This window comes from Astatotilapia calliptera, chromosome 10 (assembly GCF_900246225.1).
Source record: "Astatotilapia calliptera chromosome 10, fAstCal1.2, whole genome shotgun sequence".
In the NCBI taxonomy this organism is placed as follows: Eukaryota; Metazoa; Chordata; class Actinopteri; order Cichliformes; family Cichlidae; genus Astatotilapia; species Astatotilapia calliptera.
In genome coordinates this window covers 10,934,731-10,960,629 of record NC_039311.1, presented here as the reverse complement: position 1 = coordinate 10,960,629, position 25,899 = coordinate 10,934,731, and the positions used below count along the sequence as shown (strand labels likewise).

Genomic DNA, 25,899 nt, shown 5'->3' with positions numbered 1-25,899 from the left:
CACCTTTAAGCCAGAGTGAGCAGATGGAGCAACCCGTGACCCTAAGTTAGGTAACCTCTTAAGAAAATGGATGGATAGAATGTAGTATCAGTACAAAGCAGTGATGTCTTATATTTAATGCGATGCACAGTATCCCACAGATATTGAAAGCGTCACCTAATCATCTAACATTATCTCCAAGTTGCATAATGCTTGAACATGTCAGAATCTTTAAGTCTCTATGAGTTCCAACAAAATATTTACATGCCCAGATACATTGCGGTTAGAGGGCTTGAACCACCTCTGCAGTCTCGAGCTCGCAGCAGAGACTGAATGGCTCAGTGATAAAGAGCCCCATTACTGGGCTGGGATTGACCAGTACACAGGCAGGCCTGCTCACTCTAAAGATAGCAGAAGCTATTTTATTGCCCAGCTAATCTCTCCCAACTCCCTGTATTTTATTTCCTCGTCTGCTTTCTCTGCCTTTGCGCTCCCACTGTTTTTTCTTTTTGTGCAGCTCTCAAGGTCAACAGGTTTTTGCCTCCAGTGACAATTGTAGACAATTTCCAGTAAAAATGGTTTAGTTTGCTCTTTAAAAACTCTCTTTCACACGTACTCTGACAGGTATATCTCCTCAAGACATTCAAAGAGAGATTTGTCTCACCTCTGTGTGGCAACTAAAAATCAAGCTGTACCAAGCGAACCGATTCCCTTCCCTTACTTATGTTTTAATCATTTTTTGTGAAAAGTGGCAGCTTTTGGTTTTAAAGGTACCATTTGCTTTCTTCTTGCTTCACTTTGTTCTGGGTGTTGCCTCTGAGTAAATCACAGGTCTAGCTGAAAATGTCCTTTCCACCACTGCATCCCTTTATTTCTTCCCCTTCTTTGTGAACTATAATTCTTTTCTGCTTAAACAAAATAAAGTCTTAAACAAAATGGCAACCGCTCATCTCATCTTCTGTCACTGCCCTCTTTTCCTCTCTGTCTCAACCTGTTTCAGAAACATTTATTAGAGAGTTGCGTTTTTTTTACTCGCCGCTCTGATCACCTTAAGCCAAACATTTCAAGATATGTAGGTAGTTGGAGGAACATCATTAGCATAATTTCCCAGAGGCTCACTGAGCTTAATTATCAACGTGGCTGTGTGCAGACTAGAGCACAGCTCATCACATTAGGATGGAGTCCCTGCTGTTTATGCCCACGCTTCGCCAGGTCCCAGCTGACTACCTGGAGATTCATTGCTGGCACAGTTCGACTTCCAACAACTCCCAAACTTTCATCTTCCTTGCTACGATTAGTCACCTTGAGCTCACCGAGGGGGCAAAATAATGGAGAAGACTTCATGCACGTTTAGATAGTGTAAGTAACGCTGTGGTGGAGCATCTGTGTTAGTCTGTATACGCTTCCAAATATCAACTCAAAGTGCAATGAGACAAAAGAAGTGGACCCAAGTGCAGATAAAATGGAAATTGATTGGCAGAGAGGTTAAGTGGGGAAAAGGGTACTTTATTTACTCACAGAAAGAAAATAAAGACAATTTCTCAAAGAGTATTTGTACATTCCCCCACTATTATTGTACAATACTAAATTATTCATATAGTTTAGGCAATCATCTTCCAGGAATGAGTCCATTTAGAAGTCCCCATATTGATACTATGGTTATTATTCTGAATATTGAGGTAATAAAGTGTATAATTCTCTCACGGATAAATGAATAAACTGTGGAAATGCACAGGAAGAATCTGCATTACTGCAAACAGACCAATCAGTTGCAGCCTGCGTCAACAACACATGTAGTTACAGTTCTAGGAAGGCGCACATGTTATGTCGTAGGCCTTCAGAGGGTTTGTGGCTATGTTGTAGATTTCCCAGCTGAGAAAAAGAATCTTGTGCTGATTGGTAGCAGATTATGTTGCGAGTTTTGGTTTAAAATTGTTTGGAAGAGCCACATTTTCACAGATTCTTTTATTAACAGCAGAGTTTAAGTGTGATAAAGATCCTGTGCTAGGGGAATATGTTTTATATGTGCAGGCTGTTATGCTGTACCTTACTAGAACTGCATTGTCAGGGGAATGCGTGTGTATTAATCTAGTGATTTAGGAAATGTATCAAATGTTGTTATACTTGATTCTAATCTGCTGCTAAATATCTTTTACACTGCTGGAATTGCAGTTACTAGAAAACAGAGCACATGTAAAGAATACCCATTTAATAAATCTAATTAATTTCACTTTGAGCTGCTGACAAATTAAACCGTTTTCCACGTCTCCTTTATTGATGAAATAGGAGATGCGGGCTATGGCTGTGGGACAGTTACATGTTACAATGTATCCAGTGTAAAGTTTCAGATCTGTAACGTGCACGCCACCTTAGAAAGAAGCAGCAGCACTGAGAGCACACTCAGTGATAAAACAGTTTACTTGAAATCTTAATTTTACCGCTCTGTGCCATTTTCTGCAGCATTGATCTCTCATCGTTTTTGCTACAGTGTTGCATTTCAAATTTGTTTTTGATGTTCTTTATACCTTTTTATCATCATCATCATCATCAGCCAATAACATCTCTGATTGGAGCCAGCGTCACTTATGGGGATCAATGCATGCAAAAGAGGAGCAAAGCACCCATTTTTATGTCAGCGCGCACACGACCTGAAGCAGAAATCGCAGCTTAACAGAGAAAGTTGTTAACTGTCGCTGTAAGACCAGCTAATGCCAGCTAATGCAATGAAAGCCTCACTGTGGTGAACTTGTTTGGTAGTACAGCTCTAAGAAGTAAGGATTACAATAAACACAGATCAACAGGAAGGCCATGACACACCACACACTCGACTCTCTGTGGTTTCTCTTTAATGCACAGTCACATCCATGTGTTCGACAGCCTTCTACTTCCTTTTGGGAGAGGAAAAGTGTGTCCTCTGTGTGTGAGAGAGAATAGAAATTATCTATCTCCATCTCTATTCTCTGTAAATAGGAGGGGAAATGGAAATACTCCTTGTGTGCAGCTAGTGAAAAGGCAATTTCCTAGAGATGCGCAACACTTCTGCACTGCCCTTTGTTAAGCTTTTATTGTGGGCCACACATTTCCAGCCAATACAAACTGTGCCTACATTATCCCGCTTAAACTAATATTTTCGTACATGCTAACATCTATACATAATAGTATATACTCTGCGTAAGGGTGTGTATGTGGGTCACAGTGTTTACTGGTCTGGGCTGTTGCTTGTACATCAGTACGGTATTTCATTTACATCGGTATGCCTGATCACATCTGGGCTGCTGTTTCTACATGGGACCAGACAGAGATCAGCTCATTCTTTCTAATGATGGAAAACTGTGTAAGAAGAAAAGAGGGAGAAATACGATGACCACCACAGCAGGGGAAGTTACTACAGCAACAGTTCTAATCTTTTTCTGCCACTAGGCAAACAAATGAGCCGTGTGTCAGCAAATCAAGATTCTTTTTCCCGCAACTTTACTTGGAAAAAAAATTCAGAACATGACAAAAATGAAAAATGTCTCCTTTTCACCCTCTTTTCTCCTCTTTTCTTGCAAGTTAATGTGACATCAAACAGGCCTGTGGGCATGCGAGGCCACACTCTTAATGTGTGACTTCTTTCATGTGTCTTTTGAAGTGAACGGTAGAGCCAGATAACGTCCCGGTTTGGACAGCAGCTAGATAAGAAGTTTCTTTAGGGAAGCGGGAGAGGAAGAGGAAGCAGCGGGTGCTGGTGACACCCAAAGGTGCCTGCGTGACTCTGTGCTGACTCTGTTAATGCTTTTGTATTTACACGTCTGACTGCCCTCGTCCCGCTGGAGCGGGTGGTCTCCACCTGACTGCCTGTCCCGCTTGTAGGTCAGAGAAGATAAGGAGGACATTAGTCTATTCTAATGTATTCCATTTCCTCTTTACTGGCTGAGAGGCTTGAATCCACATTGCATAGCCTGGCCTAGCCTTCTTTTTTAACTGTGTCTTGTTCTTCCTCATTTCTTTTTAGAAAACAATTTAAAGCGCCTGACTTCTGGAGAAGTGCACGCTAAGACAGCATGTTAATGAACTAAGCTGATGACTGCACATATCCCCTTTGATCTTAAGGTAATTGCAACAATTCCATGTATATAGACAGTGAATCACAGCTTCAGTACAATGCTACTGCTGACCAGGTTTTACTGGACTCCTACTGTAGACAGACGTCTCTCCGCCTGGGCCCGGGTGAAAACAATCACTGCACTTAATATATTCTATTTTATGTCGTTTTTTGCCAGAGGGAACACGCACGTGACACCACAGCAAAGCTTGAGCGCTCCATCCACAGTAGAGCCACCCATTTCCTGTTGTGTTTAATTCAGCCCTTCCCATTGCTAATAAAGTTATGAAAGTAAGCAAACAGTGGCAATGCAGTTTGATCCAAAGCACAGACCTTTTGTATTGTAATGAAAAGGAGTTTGAAGTCACAGAGCTGGATTTTTATTAGCTGTATCTTGGGAAGAATAAAATTGAATAATGCTACATTAGATGCAGTGTGTATGAATGTCTGGGACTACGGCATATTGGATTTTTCTGACATTTTCTGACAATAGTAGATTTCGTATTTCATCTGCTGAACTCAGGCATCCACGCGTAAATATGGCATATGAACTAAGCCAGTGATTTCTGTGTTAGGGGTCTGTGATGAAACTGATTCAGTGTCACGCTTGGGTGCCAGGTTATCACACACCTTCCTGCCCCACAATCCCATTCAATCTCTTTCTCTCATTCGCACCGCTGTGAACCTGTTTCACCGTCCCTGGGAGCAGCTTTCCATTTCTCGCTACACCACTGAGAAAGAGATTCAAGGTTAATTTAGTTCATTTAGTTGGTAGAAGCTATACCGAATCTTTGTATGGCAGTACAATACGTTCTGATCTGTTTTATTTAATTTTGTTTCCCTCATCTACAGCTACCTTTGCTGTAGACACACACACACAAACCTTCATAGGGAAAAAAAGAAGAATGCACATAAAGGTATTTGCTGTTTATTAGTCTACACAAAGGCCTCCGCAGCCTTGTAGCTACCTGTGAAACCAGGCCAGATTTCAGGAACAATGAAGTGTAGTGCTCTGCGATGCTTCTGGCTGCTTTGGCTTCTCCTAATCCTTATTTTACTCCCTCTGTCTGAATTCTGCACCCACTTCAAAGCTAATGAAGTGAAGAGTCAGGCAAGTTGGCAGTCATGAGAAACAGAACGCACGGAGTTTTCCAAGGACACTTTTTCCTTTCGTTCTTCTTCTTCTTCTTTTTTTTTTTTTTAAAGAAAAGACAAATATGAGTGCAAGTATTCTGAAGGGCAGCATTATGAATGGGACAATAATAAGCACTGGTTTGTTGCGAAGTACCTGCTTCTAACCAAATATCAGATTTGAGTGTTTGGGTTTTTTTTTCGTTACTTTGAAATAAGACAAAGGTCTAATTGGTTAAAGTGAATGCAGCGAGTGGGAGTTTTGCCATCTTACCCTTTAAAGTTTGTCGTGGTCTTCTTTTGAGTCTCTCTGGAACGTTTGCAATGAAACTGGGACACATTAGTGACTTGAAGCCCTTCCACGATTCACTGTCTCATCATCTCTGAGTTATTATGATAGCCTCGCATACTCAGCAGCACTCATCTGATTGGGACTGACACACTCTCTCTACGCCTCTTCACTCTTATTCCTCTCCCTGGGAAAGAAGGCCTGGCTAAGCCGGTCTTTCCATGCCATCTTCTGCTCCGACAAATGCTGACTATGGGTTGATTGTAAACAGTCTGCTACTTGGGGGTACAAGGAGGTGAATGAAGTTGGCCTTTTACAGCTCAAGGGCAACATTGCACAGCTCATTAAAATCCCTGTATCTGAGCTAAATAACAAGAGAGTTTTCAGTTTTCTGCTTTTATGCGATTGCTTTTTGTTACTTCATTATACCAGCAGCTCAGATGTGTTCAGTTTGCCACGTTAAGGAGGCTTCCTAGTTGTGCATGCAATGAAAATGTTCGGCCTCTTTGCAAGCCATCATGGTGTCATGTCAGGTTCTTATATCACACTGTCCATTCCTCATAGGATTAGACCACTGAGGCGTGTAAGACCCCTTTGAAATTAAGCTCTTCCACGCTGCAGTGCAATCTAAAAGATTGTGTAATTTTTCTTACACAGACATGATTAGTCCACATTATTCACCCTGCATAGAGTTCAGTCTGTGCAGTTGGGTTAGAAATGAATTAAAACAAAGAATTAAACAGTGACGCTGCTTTCAATGCATCCCATTCTTCTTCACTGACAAAAACCTGCTGCCTTTAATACCCACAATGCAACTGGTGGGGTGAGAGATTTTGGTGTGTGTTGGCAGCAAATTTAGCTCTAAGCCTCTAAGCTCTAAGAAGCTCACTTATGTCCAAGGTACGAGTTGAGGAGGCTTTGTATCTTCTCAGTTTCCAGCTTTTCCCAGCTCTTGTTTTTACATATGGAGTCGTAAAGTTGTACACAGACTTTGATGTGTAAAATTGCTGGAAGCCCTTCTTAAGATGTTCTCTTTGCTTTAGATTTAAAAGACAAATTGATTCATTTTTAGTTATTCTCTGAATTAAGTTGCTTTTTTCTTTTGGCAGATTTTTTCCTCATCCCTCATTAAAAACTCGCAGAGATGGAGTCAGCCCAGGCTGCAGCTTATCTGATCCAGACACTTAGCCGCATTCTGTCCTGGTCTTATTGATAAAATCCAGCCCTCATTCTGCTCACCTGATACTTACTCGACGCTGCTTCCTGGATTTCATTCCTTTGAAATGCAGGCAGTGCTGTTGTTCGCGTACCCACCCTGGCTTTGTGTCCAGGTTTGCTCTGAATGCCATCATTTTCAGCGCTGTAGAGAAGCAGCCTTGGGTTGCAAACACACACGTGTGTGTCTTTGTGTTTCTTCCACAAAAGCTGAGAATACTTTGATAAAGAAGGTCATTAAAGTGTCATTAGCTTTGAGGTGTCGAGCCCCCACAGATAACACATGGGGAGCTGGGACGGCTGAGCTCCGAGAGAGAGGGACAACGGGATGCTTGACAAACCACACTCAGGAGATAGCTCGCCTTGACCTGTTCATGCTCCCTTCTTTGTGATTCCTTCTCATCGTTCTGATGTTTTTTTTCCCCTCCACAACAGTCATTCCCAGAGTCCCCAGTGTGCAACTAAAGCATCACTGCAAGCTTCCTCCCTCCTCATCCTTGTTGATGGCAACTGTTTGCTGCCCACACAAAGCATCGATTTGATACTCATACAGCTCCTGCATTGTAGCTCTCGTATGAGCATTGTTTCCCGCTGACCATGAAACTGCTGCCATTGAAAGCAGAAAAACTGACATCTCCTAAAATCAATTTGGCGTAATAAAAGAAATGTTTGCTGTAGCTTTCTAGAAAGCTACCCACTTTGAGAAATCCAAGCTTTTCCTGTAACCCAGTGCTCCAAACCTGAAACAACTATGACACCTGGAATTGTAATGGAAATGCAGTGGGCACTCAGAATGACTAAGAGCAGCAGTGATAGCCCATAGCACAGTCGATAACTGCTTGGCAGCACGAGCTAGGAGACTTGACTCAATTTGTAAAAGTGAGCCACTCTCTGGCTGCATTGCTGCCGAGGATAGTGTCGCCGGAAAGCTGACCATCACAAAAGTGCAGAAGGGGACAGTTTTGTTTATTAAGGAGCGCCACAGCTTTACAGCGAGGAGTGCAAGCTGATCTAAGGACACATGAATCATTTCTCACTGGAAGGTTTGGTCAATTACAGGTCATCTGTGCTTTTGTTGTTCAATACATTAAAAGCTCTGTTCTGCCACTGTTGGACTTTTAAAGCTGTCCAAGCTCATGATTCAGTTTTATATATGCAGCATATGGCAACAAATCAAAAATCTTACTGCAAATGGAGGCACTTCAGCACTGATGAAGTAGCTAAATTGCACACTTGAATCACAGAGAGACTGTTTCTGTAAAATCTCTACTGCCACCAAGTGGTTCCCATTTGGCATACAAGTGCACAAACAATACAATGCCATGTGCAGCCATCGGGATGTCAGAAACAAACAGCTATTCTCTCCATCCATTTTAACCAGTTTAGGGTTGAACAGAGCCATAGAGTGAAAGGTGTTGTACACCCTGGACAGGTTGCCAGTCTGTTGCAGGGCTACATCTTTTTCTTAGTGAGATTTTATATATAAAATATTTCCTACATTTTTATACTTTTGAGTCTGTAGTTTTGCATGACTAACAGTTCAAAATCATCCTCAATGTTAAAATAATCAAAATAATCTGACTAAGAGGGACTGTAGTTAGTCTGAGTCGGACCGCAGTTGAAGACCGGTTGCCTCCTAACAGGTGAAATATACAGTCGCTTGCAATCAAAAGTGATCATCACCCAGAGGTTGAGGGTGTTGTGGCATCTGGACACTTAATAAACTCCAATTTTACATAGTTGCAAGGACGATTCTGGTGTGTCTGAGCCAAAAGTGGGCCATGCAGTAAAACGTTTGCAAATCGCTGCTCTGAACTGAAGGTTTGAACAGCAGGTGGGTGGGGCTTCTGCGTGCACCTGAACCGACCATGTTGGCGACATGCATACTTGCCGACTCCACACAAAGCCAAGAGTGGGAAAACCATCTGAAACAAAGAGTTTAGAGCAGTCTGAAGCCTGAGCTTTCAGCTAACAGAGATTAAATGTACATATGCTGACCTCATTATTTGAATCTGCATTTACCAACAGTGTGTGCATGACAGAAAATAAGGAAAAGCACAGCAGGTCCCCTTTAAAATTGAAAACATTCATAAATCGGCATGCTTTTCATATGCATTTGTGTTAAATCTTTGCTGCACAAGTCTTCATAAGGCAGTGTACACCGTCTCACGCGTTTTGTCCTGTATCTTCTTTGCAGTGTTCATCATGGCGACCGGACTGCTGGTGTACCCTTTCGGCCTGAACTCCACACTGGTCCGGTCCTTCTGCGGAGACTCTGACATCTACTACGCTGGCGAGTGCCAGATCGGCTGGGGCTACATGCTGGCTATAGTGGGAGTCATGCTCACCGTCTTCTTGCCCTTTTTTGCTAAATATGCACCGAAGGAGCAGCTGTCCCCTACCCCGCTGCCCACGCTCTTATAGTTATGTCTTGTTTTTCTTCTCCTCTTCCTGACGATCCTCTCTAATCTGGGCTTAATGTCACACGAAAACACCTGCATCGTGTTTTTTTGTTGTTGTTTTTTTTGTTTTAAAGACGATGCTGCTTGGGAAGCCCCCTCTGAGCAAGAACTAAAGCTGACGGCAGAAACAAGAAAACAAACCGTCTTCCTGCATCTCTTCGTTATTAATCCAGTCAATTTAAACGGGAAGTTTTCTGCTGTAACAATACTCTGCGGTTACGATTAGTGTTTTCCACTTCGACACATCTGTTTTCTTCCCGGCAGGTTTGGAGATGAAGCAGTCAGAAGATGCAAAGACTGATGAAACTGAGAAAATGACTGCAAACATAACAAATATGAAAAATATTAGGATTTCCTTTCCTTTCTTTTTTTTATGGTAAGAAACAAGTCAGCGTACAGTATGTAACATTCCAATGCAGACTGGAAGCATGAAAATAAGGGGCGGTATAACTCAAGCAATTGAATAATATTTCACTAAGAGGTTTTCAGAAACATTACATTTTGAAAACAGAGCCAACATGATCAATCAAGTGAAAAAAATCCACACGTCAGGACCTGCGTGTCTGGGTGTTTAGACTGTAAATACGTTGTGGATTTAACCGAGCTGATGTTTGAGCTTTCAGAACAACACTTTAATGAGAGAACGCTGAGGCTTTGAAGGATTTTTTTTTCTCTTCAGACTTTTTCTGCCTCCCGGTTTTTATGACCAGGCTAGCGAACCAGTGGGTGACGAGGAGACATCACAGCTTTCGAAGACATCGCTTTTTAGTAGCTGCTGCAAAGAACAGGACAAAACACACAGCACCAGACCTGCTGTGAGGACGAATGGAAAACTGTCTCTTCAAAGAGGCGACTCGTGATGACTAACGAGTAGCTGTTTCAGAATGGTGTTGTGATAAAAAAAAAAAAAGATAAGATACTGCATCCCTTTTTGTCAATGTTTTTCCCCTCAGATCTATTTCGTGTAATGTAACTCGCTCGTTTTGTTCCGTCTTACAACACACAAAAACGAAAACATTTTAATTCAGGAACAAAATGATTGCAAAAGGCAAGGCCGTGCAGGAATTGTCTCTAAAGATGCATGATAAGATGGGCTTCGTCAACGGTGGGACTGATCTAGATTTTAAACATGATCTGACCAACTTGTGCCTTTTAACATAACCAAGACAAGTGTTTAATACGATTATCAGGTAATCATCTTTTTTCTGCTGAAAAATGTTGGATCCTGTTGTCTGATGTTATTTCTTATTCTAATTTTTTCCCCCCTCACAGCGTTACTCCTGTACTTGATGCAGTATGATCTCATTAACTTGAGAAAATGTTCTGGTGGAAAAAAAAGATGTCACTGAATCCTTGGAGATAATAAGAGAGAGAAGAGGGAGGGGAGGAAAAAAAAGGAAAAGCAGTGTACTTATGCCCTGAGACGTTTTTGCCAATTATCTGGAAGCGATAAATCACTTGAATTGCTGTATTAAGAGGTTGTGACATGCAGCTAACAGATTAATTCCTGGCATCCTTGTATTATGTGATTTAAAATAAATTTTGAGTGGTGGAGGAGGGAGCTGTACAAACTGAACTTTGGTTATCTCTGCAGAGCTCATGTGAAAACGTGGCTTAAAATAATTCCCTCCCTTAAATAAGCTAATGTGTTGGTGTGTTTTTATCAATCCATTCCTCCTTTTAAGCGTTGGCACCATTTCTGTCATGTTGCAAGGACAACATTTCTCCGCATCCTGTCCCCGTACACTGCCAGCTTCATCAAGCTAGACTCCCTTTTCTAGTGGGTGTTTGTGCGTATTCGTGTTTAATATTGGGTTGGAGTTTGATAATGGATTCAACTTTTGAAATAATTCCCAAATTTGGGTTCCCGTAAAGACATGAAGAAAATTACTGTGATTTTGTTGCCATATTCAAAAGATCAGGAGCCATCTGTTGGTATTGTATTGGACCTTATACTGTGCTCGACTGTGTGGGAATGACTGGCGTGACTGCACTGGACTTATTCCCCTCTTTGTTGAACCGTTGTGTGTAAAGTCTCGGCACTGGTGAAACTGTTTTTGCTAGAGTAGAATTTCTTGTTTTTTTCCATTGTGATGTTTGACTGTAAATAAACTAACTGTACTTGATATCACATGTTATTCCTAACTGCCCCGTTTTTCAAAGATATATTTTGAGATATTACCTCATCATGTCTGCTTTTACCTGAATTAACCTCTAAACAATGTTCTGCTGTTTTGTGAATTTTCTTTGTAATAAAAATATTTCGTAAGTTATAAAAAAAAAAAATAAGAGAGGTTTTACTTTCCGGTTAGGTTTTGGTTAAATTATTATTTTTTTATTTAGGGATAAACGCAAAACAACATGAACACAAGCATGAGCTCAGCTGTTATAAAATACAAGTGAATGGAAACAGCACCCTCTACAGGTCAAAAACTTCAACAGTTTAAGTGTTAAAACTACTTGGGCTTGCAGCTAAAACCAATTAGAGAACACAGCACTGAGCTTGGCTCCTGCGTACACCCGAACACTGGTATGCTCTGCAGCTGCTGCTTTTCTGCTCAGACTTCACTGAGTGATTTGACCAGTGCCCGCATTTCTGCATCACAGGTTTTAACAGCTTCCTGAGCATTTCTCAGCTCTGAAGGCAGAGCCGGCCTCACAGACACACACATCAGGACATCTTTACTGCGGTCATAGTTACCCACACACCGATGGACCTGACCTCGGATCAGGCGGGGCAGTACCTGCTCCTGTTGGACCAGAGTCAAAAATGAGTCAGTGCTGTTTCATTTTTGGCAACAGTTTAAACATTTCAAACTGGTTTCAGCACATGTAAAAGCCTTTGTAAAGATTATGTACTTGTATGCACTTTTTTGAAAAAGAAAGTACAACCTCTTTCATTTCTAAGATTTTTATATATCTGATCTCTATTAGATCCTAAAATCAGATAAATCCAACCCCAGATAAAAAGTAACACTTGACATATTACACTTTTTGATGAAGACTAAGATAAAATGCAGGAGTAGTTTGTGGAAAGTGCACCAATACTGTTTCAAAGGAATTAAGAGTGCAAGTAGCAGCCAGTGCTGATAATCAAATGGATTTGATCAATGGATCATCAGTATGTGAGAGCAGACGTTTTGGCAGTTTGCAGGTTTGTCCATTCAGATGTGTGTTGCCACACAGCAGTGATTTTAGAGAAACAATTGTTGCTGCCCATCAATCTGTGAAGGGTCATAAGGTCATTTCCAGACAGTCCACCATCACATAGTGAGAAAGACTCAGTTAGTATGTTAAATTTTAAAGTTGCAGTAAGTTGCAACTGACCATGAAAGAGGCTTTACTTTCCTTTTCTGTATTGTGAACCATACTGTCCCTGTAAAACTCATTTTACATTCAAGCCACATTTGTTTGAATTTTTTTCCCCGACTCACATTTTCATAAAAGACACACTGCACAACCTCCTTCCCATCTCTCAGGAGGAAGTTCTTTGCTCCGTAGCGACCAACTGTGACCGCAGAGTCTAGAGTAGCTGAGGGGGAAGTGAAGCCTGTCAGATTAATGGTGTTTTTCTTCAAAAAAATAAAAATAAAACCAGTGAGAGCACAGCTGGGATAACAAATCAGCTCACCGAATATCTCAAATAAATAAGGCACTTTGTCTTTAAACTGACTCCAGTGCCTCATGCCATCAATAACTGCAGTCAGGATCCTCAGTGAGTGCTCGGTGGCTGGTTTCACTGGAAATGCTGCCTGCTCAACACACACAAATGTTGCATGGTTCAGCAAAAGTGCATTAAACATTAATTGAAACTTGTGGCTACCTGTCATAAACATATCATTTTTTTGTATAAATTTCTACCTGAGTTGGAGTTAGTCGCAGAGTGTTTTGTGGATTTGAGCTCATTTTAACCTCAAAAGGGGATCTCAGTGGCTCAAAGCTGTTTGTAAATTTCCAGGCGTTCTTCTGTGGCTCCGGAGCATTAGCAGACTGCCTCCTGGGTGGTGGAACTGGAGGAGGAAGAGCTCTAGACTGCTGGGAATACTGATGCGTGAAACTGGGTGTTCCATAAGATGACTTCCGGCCCATCTGAGATAACCCTGTATGGGGCACTGGCTGGCTTTGTCCACTCTCGCTACTGCGAGGGCCCTGATATGTGCTCTGTCTGAAATTGATGACAGAGCTGGAATCCTGCTGTCCCAGTGCGTTGCTGGATTGTCCCATCACTGAGCTGAAATGAAAGCCCAGCATTCAACAAACAGTAGTCCCGTGACATGCTTTAAACTTTTAAAAAGATAACATTTGAATTTCTTTGGTCTCTGTCATCTAGGCACTAATTTAAGTGCCTATAAAATCACAGCTTAAACAAGAACCTTGAAGTGCAATGATGGTTCTGAAAACTTTTCCACATGTCATTATCACAGACCAATTCATCCAGTTAAATACCATGTGGGTATATTTTAGCAGTCTACATACATGAGCTATAAGAAAAGAGAGACGCTACATGATCAGTTAACGACACCTTTTCTCTTTAGCTTTGTATGGATGAGGTATGGGTCCATAGGCTCTAGTTGAAGGGGCAGGTCCAGGGGCAGGTCTGTTGCTGCCATACTGCTGGGCTGGAGCAGACTGTGAGTTGCTTTGTCTGTTCCACTGTTGGCTTTGAGAGACACCAGAAGGGGAACCTGAGACCTGGTAACACCCAAAGGCACCTAAACAAAAGGTCAATTCTCATAGGTAAACTATCACAACAAACAACAGCTTCTGTCTGTAGATGTGAAGGGTTATATAAATGACTTTACAATGCTAACCAATGTTCTAAAAACATGTAAACTCAAGCATACCTAAAAGCATGTTTAATTTTTCTGTGGATACACTGACATCTAGTGTCAGAAATAAAGCAGAAGCTTAGAGAATGAACAGTTCACCTGCTGGATTGTGAGATATGGCTGAGCTGGTGTTTGGTGTGTACTCGCTGTGGGAAAAGAATTCATTCTCAGAGGGAAGAGCTGTCAAAGGAACCCTGTTTCGTTTCTTCTGGTTAAAGAGCGGCACAGAGAGGCAGCCTGGAGAAAACGGCAGAGGAAAGACAAGTGAACGAACCACAGCGAATCATGATGCTTAATGACACCACATACTCACTGACTGTTCATTATTTAACCTATTTAACTGTGTACAGATAAACTCCACAGCTTGCTACACTTATCCATACACAAACGCTCTATCACACAACCTGGCTGGAGTCAAAGAAATCAATGACTATGAGGTGGAGGTGAATACACTGGTTTGCAGACTGTGAAGTTATTATTTATTTATTTTTTACCAACCTGATGTAGGCCTGGCCGCCTGGTTTTCCTGTCTCTTCATTGTACTTGCTTAGATTGAAGTTTATTTAACTGGCAGGACTTTTTAAGCAGGGAAAACAAAGGTAAAAGAAAAAGACCTTAAGCTTGGTTTTCTGTGTAGCGCTGGAGGTTAACTAACTTGGAAAGTAGTAAGCTAAGCTAATTTATCTTGCTCTGGCTCACTAGCTAATAAGCTAAGCTAGTCATACAGTTACTGCCTGAAAGTTCAAAGTGTCGTGCTTTTACAGAACCAAACCGTTTTCTGTGAAGATTCTACATAAATGACCAGGTCTTTGTTGGCGAAAACTTGACAAAGTATTACAAAAAAAAGGAAGACAACAGAAGTGAAAATTCAGCACCTCTGAAAGCGCCAAAACTCTACGGTGACAGGTGATGCCTTCACGGTCTATACGCAAGCTTGGACTTTGTAAACAGCCTGAAATAACGGAAAACACAGCTGGTCAAAAATAATTACCGTGACATCTATATTATTTGTGAGCTATTACCTTTTGTTTGTGATGTTTTTTGATCATCTGCTTTTGGCTGTTCTCTTATACACAAGAGGTCGCCACAGTGGATGGATCCACATATTTCATATCAGATATTTTTATTTTACACCGAATGTCATTTCCGATGCAACCCTCCCAGGGGGTTTGTATTCCTCCTTAAACCGGGAATCTTTCTTGTGTTAAGCACTGTAGCCCTTTTTTGGTAATATTGTATTCAAAATGATTATACATGTATTAGCTGTGGTCAGAATTTTAGATGCAATCAGGAAAGGTCATGAATGTCATGGTAATTTGTGGTTTTTAATCCTTTCTTTGAACTGTTCTTTTTCCAGCATCCCTTTTTTAATGACTTTAAAAAGTTTTAAGTTCTAATTTTTTGGGGGATTTTTTTCTAATACACACTGGTTCAAATGTGTACATACAGGCTCAAATACAAGAATACACCCACCCTGATATGGGTGAAAGGTTTGATAGCTGTCATCAACCATCTGTCATAATTCTGACTGAATTTTTAACCATAATTCTTGGCAAAATTGGTAGAATTTGTTAAATTAATTAAATTTAAAGTCATTAAAGATGTATGTAGTGGAATAATTCCACTCTGGAAAAACAGTTCTAAGAAATCATTAAACGTGCAAAGCTATTATCACATTCACGAGTGTATCTTCCGACCACAACTGCACGTGACATAATTTTTAAATTCCAGGTTAAAAATAATTCTAATAAAAACAGGTGATATTTTAATAGTTATTTGGCCGTCACCTGGTGCACATGTTATGTGTTATTATACCCATAATGATAAATAATAATATAATGATAAATTAGAATATTTGCAGCAATGATTAAAAAGCAAAGTTTTTCTGTTATGTTTTGCTTCAGAAGCTTCAAAAGTTCACATTTATGCACTATAATTGTTGTCAATCATTAACAATAAATAGGAATCAAAGTTTAATTTGACCTAGATAAAAACTGACCTTTAGGCTGTCAGGCTGGCCTTTATTTAACCAACTTGTATTACCTCTACAGACATAAATTACATTACTGCACATTCATTAGGAAACTATAACAGCAATATGATGACTGCAGGTGTTTTGTCCTTTAAGCAAAGTGAAATTTTACATTCATGTTGTTAAGATCACAATAGTTGCAACATTATTATCCTCACAACAAAAGATGAATATGACTGAATTCTGGATGTGCAGAACATGACTGCAGTGGAATATAAAGCAAGTCACGACTCAGTGAAGGGAAATAAACATGCAGATTATAACATGATTAGCATTTCACACAAGCGGAGACAGAAACAGTAGGATGTGTGTGTATTTGTGTGATAACAGCAATCTGTTTACCCCTGTCTTCCAGTAGATGGGGGAGTGAGACAAAGAGCAAACTAACAGCCAGCGGGCTTCCTGTGTTACTTTTTAAACCTACTTCCACACACAGCTGTCATTCATTTCTCTTAGTGTGCTGTTTACCACAGGAAAACATGGATTTCTCATCCTTACCCAAATCCAAAGAACTGGAATGTAAAATTTGCGTTATAAGCTTCGCCTCATTTGCTAAAGTCTTTGTCATGGTGAAATGTGGATGCTATCAGTCCTGGTGGTGTTTCAGGAGATGAAAATCAAATGAAAATGAGGCCATCTTGGGGTGAGTGCAGAAGAAAAGACGCAGGCAAAGGTTTAAAGCAGTGCCATCTCTGCTCTTGGTTTTGTGTAGTGCCTGAGGCTCAATGTGCTGTGAGTTCGAAGGCCACCTTTTGATCTTGGCTTCTATGTTTTGACTTTTCTGGCTTTGTGAATCCATAGCAACAGCAGCACCGATGGTCTATTCAGAATGTCTTCCACGTCCTCTTGATCCATTGAGAAACTCTTTGATCAACAGATAATTTGTGAAGTTGAGACTTTATTCCAGGTGAGAAAAAAAAATCCTAATCATTTCAGCAGAGCTGAAATGATTTTTTCTGGGATTCCATAGAGACAGTGACAGTGCAAATGTTTAAAAGCAATTGGAAATGAAATATTTACTGGGATTTGTTCATACATGTTTACTAGGATAATATAATACTGTTGCTGATGAATTCAGAACCCCACAGTTTATAATGAATAAGGGCAAAAAACCTCTATCTAGTTCCCTATTGTAAAATCCTGTTTCTAAAAGGTTATGGATTAAAAAAAAACACAGAGCAACAAATTAAACAAGAAAGAAAGAAATAGGTTTTGGTCTCTTTATGGAAGAGCTTACAACTAGTCTTTCTGAATAAAAATGGGGATGGTTTATTACCCTGCAAAAGTCCACTGGTCCAAATAGTTAAACGATTTAAGAGTAAAATGGCAAAAGAGATTTCATCAGTAGCAGGAATGTCAAACATAAAGCCAAGGTGACCAGTTTTGGCCCAGCAATGGGTGTGCCATAAATTTTGAGCTTTTAAAACTGTGTGTTTCAAAAATGTTACACCTTGTCCAGCTGATAAAGAGCTCCCCCACACAGACCTGTCAGGCACTGAAAACATAGGGCGGAGGGGAGCAGGCCCCAAAGTGTAAAGATAAAGATCCCAAATAGAATGTTAAAAGAAGAGGCAATTACAACATAACAAATCCCAGCTTCACTGTAGTCATGTTGATTGCATGCACATTTTTTCTTGACCTTTTCCATAGCACCCCAGCTTTTTTTTCTTTCTTGGAAACAGGGATCTCACACAGTCCAACCTAATCACTAAACAGCAGACTCATTAACTCGTAGCCTAGTGCAACTGTGGGTCAGTAACCCTGAGGTTTTGTCTTGGACATTGTCTGCATGTGGTGTTTATCTGTTTTAGTGTGCCAAAGATAAATAGATACAAACATCACAGGCTTTAAATAAGTTGCTGGTCTAAATAATATTTTTGAATGAATGTTAATTCATGTTAATATGTTTATGCCCTCACTTCCAACCACTTCCTCATCTCTGTGCTGCACAGAGAGCCAGTAACACATCTTGTGTAACGTAGCACCGGGTTTTCGCTCATCTTCTGGAAGTTTCAGCTACGGTGCTATATATGTTCCTCAGATTCCCCTCACGGGTACACTCATCTGGAAGCTGATTACGGATTTTCTACCTCCCAAACTGGCAACCTGCATGTTGTTGAGGGGGAGGCGCTAGTTCACAGTAGTTTCTGGAAAGGAACCTCATGCTTACACCATGGAGAAAGTGAGTGTCCTGCTACTTATTTAATAACTATGACTTTCTAATTGGCATATGTAAGACATATTTGTGTATTAATTTGAGTTGCTTTAGGCTAACATTTCTTTACAATAATTTGGAGGTCGGAGAGGTTAGTCAGCTCTTTACACTGACCGTTCACTGTTTGCTAGTTAGCTTAGCGTAATCTCTTTAGTAAGGTGTTGTAGTCATTTGGGCTTGCCGTTTTCACCCGTCACGGAACATTTTGACGGTACTAAACTGTAGTGTTGCTTAACTTAACTTGAATTTATTGAGAAATTAACTTGAATGTTTATTTGCGCAAGGTTGTGTCTCACTTGTGATAGCACACGACAAGGTTAGCTAACTGTTAAGCTAACGTGCGGCAACTTAATTTGTCACACTTGCTTTTTACGTAAAATTATCCCTGTAAGGTTTGCCTGCCGCTGTTGCCAATGGATAGTGTAGGCTCGGTCTTGTAAACCAGCCTTCTAGCCTTCTGCAAACATGGGCAAAATACAACTTACCAAATCTCAGTCAAACGGCTATCTTTGGCTCACAACGTGAACATTATCAGTATGTCAGGATAAGAAAAAACAGAGAGCCTTTATTTTATTAAGAAACAAACAAACCAATCCTCTGTAACCCATTTATAAAACGAAAGCAGACGACTGTTAGCTTAAATTGCAGCATTCGGTCTGTAAGCACATGCTGCAGGAGTATTTTTGGATTAGCTTCAGTGGTGCCATCGGCAGTCTGCACTCACACCGGAGGATCATTCTAGATGCACACACAGGCGAAGCTGTCATGGCTACAGCCGCATGTTGTCGTCAGCTGCCGCGTCCTCTCGAACGTTCTGCATAACAGCTCAGATATGAAATCCATTCATATCTGAGCTGTTTTATTACTTAAAAACTACTGTTGCGCTCAGACTCGGTAACCTATTTGTCCAGCATAAAATCAATAAGTGTGGTGCACGTTAGAAGTCAAAAGAGGGCACTGCCTAGTTAGAAATGTGCTGATGTTGCGAGGATTTCGTCCATGAGTTTAATTATTTTATTATTTATTTTTTTAATTTAACCTTTTTGTATTTTCTGGATAACGCTAAAATAAGAATTATTACATTAAGGATTTAACACATTGTGAAAGTAAGACTTGATGCATGCCTCAAGTTTCTTGATCAGCATTCACCATGGTGCAACACATCTACAGGTTTCATTTTCATTTTGGACCGACTTAGTAAAGATTATATGTGGATTCTTACAACTATATGCACATTGTTTACACCCTAACTAAAACGACTAGACTGTGATTACTTGATGCTTCACACGATGTATCCAAGTGAAGTGTTTGGTCAACAACTGGACCTTGGTGATATAATCAGCTGTCCCTTGCTTAAAGCTCCATAATATTTACTGATTATTCACCTTTTTTTTTTTTTTTTTTTTAATTAATTTTTTGACAAAACCAAACCCTACAGCACTGCAGGGGATTGTGGTGTAGCTATGTTATTTCAGACTGGATTAGGTCTAATGACTGCTAGGGAGAAAGTTGTGCCACATAACACTTGAAAGTTGTTTTTTTTTTTCATTTTTTTTTTTTTTTTTACCGTGGCTAGTTGTTAGTGGACTTGAGTTTTATCAGACAGTTTTCAAGAGGAGCCAGCAGGGAGTGAGAAAACCTTTTTGGAGTAGCGTGGTGCTCCTTTCTTCTTGGCATGTCATTGATTCTGTTAGATTCAGAGGAGGTGCAGCGGGGTTACTTCTCAAACTGTAACAAGCAGCTTTAATTGACAAAGGGTGTACAGTATATTGACAACCTTTTTTTTTCTTTAGCATTGTCAGTAGGGCTGTGCAATATGACCAAAATCTCATATCCCGATATAAGAATTCTATCGTCCCGATAACGATATAAATCACACAAATGTAACATATTCTGTGAATCTCGGGCAGCTCGACTTGCGGGAAGTGTTTCCAGCTGCGCCTCATGTAGTCGAGTGTTTTAACAGATGCATGAAACTATACATTTTTAGACATAAGTTGTAACTGCCGCCGTTTTCTTTGTATTTATTACACGGCGTGCTGCGGGGAAAAGCCTGTTCTAACGTTTGAGTCTAAGGTTTATTTTTTAGCACCTGGCGGCTCTTTTTACTTCTCATCCGTAAATACTCTGCTTTTTCACGTGATTCAGTTTATTTTGAAAAGTCTCAACAGGATCTAGAACTTTATTGTGAAAGGTTTATGTGGAACATAAACAAGCGGACACGCGATGGTGTTACCGTCATTGTTGCTAACCACAACGCATAATAACAGCTGCTTGTCCATCTGTAGTGTGGTTATATTAAATATAAGAGAAAGAGAGAACTTTAAGAAATTAATATAGCCACTACAGTGACCATCAAAACGATGAAAAAATATTGCCATAAACAGTTTATTTTGTGACACCACGAAACAAACGATAGCATAAAATGAAACGATCGTCATCTGATATATCTCGTTATATGAACAGCCCTAATTGTCAGTATGCTTTGCTTTTGTATTCACTCTGGCTTCCTGCAGAGAAAACTTTTAGAATAATATACTTCTAGCTATCTAACCTCTGTTTTAGTTTTAAAAGAAAAAAAAATCATTATTTGTAACTGAAACAAAAGTGGGTTTACACCTGCTTGCTGTGAGGCAGGCCTCATTTTCAGGTTAATGTGGTAACAAAATAAAAACACATTTTCTCTCTGCAAGACTTCTGCACCTGTTTGACCCGAACAGCTGAATGATTGTCAATTCCTTTTTCACTTCTGCCAGTAGCAGCTGTGAAGGATTTATTCTTGGAGCAGCAGAGCTGCAAAACAGAGGTTTTGTAAACATGTCTGTCTGTCTGTGCTTCATAGGCTTCAGCATTGAAAGACCAAGGAAACAAGGCGCTGAGTGCTGGAAATGTCGATGAGGCCATACGTTGCTACACCGAAGCCTTGAGTCTTGACCCATCCAACCATGTCCTGTTCAGTAACCGCTCAGCTGCCTATGCCAAGAAAGGCAACTATGAGAATGCTCTCCAGGATGCCTGTCAGACTATCAAGATCAAGCCTGATTGGGGGAAGGTGAGATGTCCTTTTTTATGCCGTTGATTTGTTGACAGAATATATAGTTATTAAAATTGAGGAGACAGTCTAAAATATTTGAAATGTGATCAACCAGGGCTACTCCCGTAAAGCTGCTGCATTGGAATTTCTTGGCCGATTGGATGATGCTAGAGTAACTTACCAAGAGGGACTCAGACAGGAGCCAAGCAATCAGCAACTAAAGGATGGGCTGCAGAACATTGAGGCCAAGCTTGCAGGTAAAGACTGGATTGTGTTTTTGTTTAGAGCTACACAGAAATGAGGCATGTGAGTCACTTTTTGTTTCTGTGTGGGTAGAGGATTTTGTGATGGCTGCTGACAGCATCACTGAAGTGAAAATGCATTTTTTGAGCTTAGGTTTTCAAAATGAAGGAGACAGTCCACTTGCGTTTGGAGTGTTTTTAATCAGACTGTGGGTAAATACTACAAGTTACAGAAAGATAAAAGCTAGTGAATTTAATCCCATAACAGTTTGAATATTTGTGAAAAAAAAATCTTTGTGACCACCAATCAACACAGACTTTTTCTTCACCAGAGAAAACAATGATGAATCCCTTTGCCATGCCCAACTTGTATCAGAAGCTGGAGAGTGATCCTCGGACTCGTGAGCTGCTGGCAGATCCCAGCTACAGAGCACTGCTAGAGCAGCTCAAGAGCAAACCATCTGAGCTTGGAACGTATGTGCATTTTCAAAAACAATCTGCAGATTTAACTCAAGTTTTAAGTAATCTGGGTTACTTTTATTATATTTAGAATTTGTCAAAAGTTCTGGAATAGTAATGAAAAGTGTATAATGGGAGCACAAAGTTATGAAGGTTATTTAAGATTTATTTCCAAAATGTGAATCGGCTCTTATTCCTCTTGTCATCGTCAGGAAGCTGCAGGATCCCAGAGTGATGACTACTCTCTCTGTGCTTCTTGGACTAAACCTCTCTGAGATGGAGGAGGATGAAGAGCCAACTCCTCCTCCTCCCGCAAAACCCAAAGAGACTCAGCCGCCACCTCCCAAAGAGGAAGACCTCCCTGAAAACAAGAGAAAGGTAAATAATCTAATGTTGTTGCATTTTGTTTTTGTTTGTTTTTTTAAAACATCCAACCTTCTGATTAGTCCATAGTCTGAGTTTTGTTCACCCTTAATTTCATATTTTTTAAACAGGCCTTAAAGGAAAAGGAGCTTGGGAATGCTGCATATAAGAATAAAGACTTTGAAACGGCACTGAAACATTATGAAGAAGCGATTAAACACGACCCAACAAACATGACTTACATATCTAATCAAGCAGGTATATTTTCTCAGATATTAAACATTTACTAACCTCATACAAACTTTTCATCTATATTTTACAGTCCCTGCATTATCAGGGGCTGTAACATCTAGCCCTTTTAACTGAATCTGGGAATATCCTCCAGAATGTGGCTGTGTGACTGTAACATAAACAGTTATGATATAAACTATAAATGAATACACAGTAATATAAATACAGTTTTTAGTTTATCTAACATGACGTAAAATGGTTAATGTATTCTATTTGTGTTTAACATGTGCTTGTATTTGTTGTCATTTCAGCTGTGTACTTTGAGAAGGGAGATTTTGACAAGTGCAGAGAGCTGTGTGAGAAAGCCATTGATGTTGGCAGAGAGAACAGAGAAGACTACAGACAAATTGCTAAGTGAGTTCTTTTATTTTACTGGTGATACATTTCTGGTGGAACAAAGATAGCCTTTTACTTTTTCACGATTGTTTTGAGATCTTACGGAAATTATGAAACAGGTTTTAGCCTACAGAAAATGTTTAGTCTGATAGGAATGAAAACCACATACATCTGTGTGGGTGTACTTCCCACATCAGAAATCAAAAACAACACTGAATGGGGCCACTTAGTGACCAGTAGAGAAACACTGTGAATTGTAGTGTCAAGGAAGCAGTGTTGTACTGACTAACTTTCCACCTGAGTGGCTTTTATTAAAGTTGCGTAAACAAATGATCTTGACTATCTGTAATAACATGCTTGCTATAATCTGTCTCCTCATAGGGCCCTGGCTCGAATTGGCAACTCGTACTTCAAGCAGGAAAAGTACAAAGAAGCAATTCAGTATTTCAACAAGAGTTTGACAGAGCACCGAACTCCTGACGTGTTGAAGAAGTGTCAACAGGTGCAGTAGTCCAGATAGTTAATAAATGGATTAGCTAATGTTGTCAAGAGTTGGCACAGTAAAAAATAATAATACCACATTAGCAAAATGATTTTTAATGTCTATAATTAACTGAAATTTTGAATGTAAAGAAAAACATAGTGTATACTTGGTATACAGTACCTGAACTGAAGTTCACTTACCATGACTTTGTAATTGGTTTTGCAGGCAGAGAAGATTTTGAAGGAACAGGAGAAACTAGCCTATATCAACCCAGAGTTGGCCCTGGAAGAGAAGAGCAAGGGCAACGATGCCTTCCAGAAAGGTTTGTAATAGTTGCAGTGCTTTCTGCTCGACTGCCATTTCTTCTTTTTTCTTCGAACTTGCACAAAGATGAGCTTGTCTTTTCTTTTTCACAGGAGACTACCCCTTAGCCATGAAACATTACACTGAGGCCATCAAGAGAAACCCTAATGATGCCAAACTCTTCAGTAACAGAGCTGCCTGCTACACAAAGCTGCTGGAGTTTCAGCTTGCCCTGAAGGTATAGCACATCCTTTCCAAGTAGGAGTTCATGTGAATCTAATGTAATTTATGCATACCTCTGCATTTATTGTGCATTTAAGACTAACCATGAGAATCTTTTATCTTGTCAGGATTGTGAAGAGTGCATCAAACTAGAGCCCACCTTCAGTGAGTAATAACTTTTATATTAATTACATTTTTGCCTTTTGCCTGAACTGTATCATCTAGAATTATGTCAGTTTATTGTAATTTTACAAATAGTTTATGACATTTGTTCACAGTAAAGGGCTACACACGTAAAGGAGCTGCTCTGGAGGCCATGAAAGACTATTCCAAAGCTATGGATGCATACCAGAAGGCTCTAGAGCTTGACTCTTCCTCAAAGGTATTTTACAGGATATTATACGCTTCAAAAAATGTGGACTTGAGTAGAAAAGATATCTCAGAAAAGAGAATTTTTTTTTCTCTATACTTCTGCTACATGTTTGCTGGTTGACACAGTAGTTAGTTGTCCAATCACTTTTGAATCAAAAAGAATTGATTACATTTTTTTTAACTAAACAGATTTGTGTGTTGGAAATGTGAAGAGAGCAGACTGATGAATGAAATGTGGTAATGTCAGATATAACTGTATTTCTAATGCGTGAACAGTGAGCGACAAAAGACTGAATTGAATTCTTTCCACTTTCAGGAAGCCTCAGAAGGCATTCAGCGCTGCATGGTAAGTCAGGCCATGAGGAATGACAGCCCTGAGGAAGTGAAGAAAAGGGCCATGGCTGATCCAGAGGTGCAGCAAATTATGTCTGACCCAGCCATGCGTATGATCCTTGAGCAGATGCAGAAGGACCCACAGGCCCTTAGCGAGTAAGTTTGACAGCTTTACCTCCAATGCAGTTTGCATTTTAACTGTATAGTACAGATTTGTAGTAATTTTGTTTGTTTGTTTTTCAGCCACTTAAAGAATCCAGTTATTGCTCAGAAGATACAGAAACTCATCGATGTTGGACTGATAGCCATTCGTTAATGGGAGACATGAGCCACAGCTGTTAAACCCTCCAAAATGAAACTTCTTTTACTTATTCTTTCTTCTTTCTCTCTTTTTTTTTTTTTTTCTCTTTCTTTTTCTTTGCCTTCAAATCCAACATATTATCTTCCTGTTCTCACTAAGACTGTATGTGTTTGGTTTATTATTATTTTTTATATATATTTTTTTTTTATAAAGTTTCACAAGTTTAAAATTGTTTTGATCAAAGCAAGTTTCATCTGGAAAGCTTCAGACTCCAGATAACTTTAAGAAAAGAAATTGGATTCATGTGTACGGGTGTTTTTAATACATCTAAAAGTAATAATAAAACGATGCAGTACACCGTCATGTTCGGTGTTTAAAGGGCAAATCCATCCTCAGGCTTTTCTCATTTTCCTAGTGGTTCATGATTTAAAGACAGCAGAAAAGAGAAGAGTAAAAATCACTCCAAATAATGATTATAATGTGCAGCACATCTCAAATTGAAGTTGTCCCTGACCTTTGTATTGTCAACTTTAAGGTTTAATTAAATACGGTGCTTTTATGTTGAAACGCCGAATTCGCATTCCTTGGCGCTTCCTCTTCTGGTCATTTCCTACACCTCAAGTGCAAAGTTTAATCCAATCCCTTTTAACACCTAAATGCACGTGTGAGACTCTTAAAAACATATTAAACGTTATTATGATTTGGACGCGTATCATCTACAGCTGTCTCTAAGCAACAGCACAATTTAGTCATTAGATTGGAACAGATGGTGATTAAGTGTAAATGGATTTTAAAGATGGTCTGAATGTGATAGTTAAAGGGTGGATTTACCTTTCAGTGCTAGCACATGCTGGATGAGTGTGTTGACTTGTGCGTTAACTTAGATTAACCCCATTGCACCCTGTCACAACTTGCTAATGTGC

The 25,899-nt window shown here is 40.0% G+C and overlaps 3 protein-coding genes across 5 annotated transcripts in view; 2 read left to right on the top strand and 1 right to left on the bottom strand.

The window, feature by feature from the left end:
- Window positions 1–11,293, top strand: part of lhfpl7 (LHFPL tetraspan subfamily member 7) — a 126,542-nt gene extending 115,249 nt beyond the window's left edge. For both annotated transcript variants that reach the window (XM_026181157.1, XM_026181156.1), the window contains one exon: window positions 8,896–11,293. In XM_026181157.1, the coding sequence (XP_026036942.1) occupies window positions 8,896–9,122 (227 nt within the window). In that variant the 3' untranslated portion in view covers window positions 9,123–11,293. The remainder of the gene's footprint in view (window positions 1–8,895) is intronic.
- A 180-nt stretch (window positions 11,294–11,473) lies between these two features.
- spata22 (spermatogenesis associated 22) lies at window positions 11,474–14,941 on the bottom strand. Of its 2 annotated transcripts, none has more exons than XM_026181155.1 (8): window positions 14,865–14,941; window positions 14,488–14,565; window positions 14,089–14,226; window positions 13,683–13,872; window positions 13,022–13,391; window positions 12,792–12,912; window positions 12,595–12,692; window positions 11,474–11,910 (listed from the first exon to the last, which is right to left on the bottom strand). In XM_026181155.1, exons 2-8 carry the CDS (start codon window positions 14,525–14,527, stop codon window positions 11,719–11,721), a joined length of 1,149 nt encoding a protein of 382 aa, XP_026036940.1. In that variant the 5' UTR covers window positions 14,528–14,565; window positions 14,865–14,941; the 3' UTR covers window positions 11,474–11,718. The 2 variants fall into 2 exon arrangements, with proteins under 2 accessions (XP_026036940.1, XP_026036939.1); XM_026181154.1 differs by having other exon boundaries at window positions 14,762–14,932.
- A 3,115-nt stretch (window positions 14,942–18,056) lies between these two features.
- Window positions 18,057–25,738, top strand: stip1 (stress-induced phosphoprotein 1). Its single transcript, XM_026182779.1, has 14 exons — window positions 18,057–18,203; window positions 21,079–21,288; window positions 21,386–21,527; window positions 21,845–21,986; window positions 22,184–22,349; window positions 22,466–22,592; window positions 22,877–22,979; window positions 23,343–23,463; window positions 23,671–23,767; window positions 23,862–23,986; window positions 24,099–24,135; window positions 24,249–24,352; window positions 24,659–24,831; window positions 24,919–25,738. The coding sequence occupies exons 1-14, from the start codon at window positions 18,195–18,197 to the stop codon at window positions 24,989–24,991; spliced, it is 1,629 nt and encodes a 542-aa protein (XP_026038564.1). The 5' UTR covers window positions 18,057–18,194; the 3' UTR covers window positions 24,992–25,738.
- Window positions 25,739–25,899: the final 161 nt, after the last annotated feature.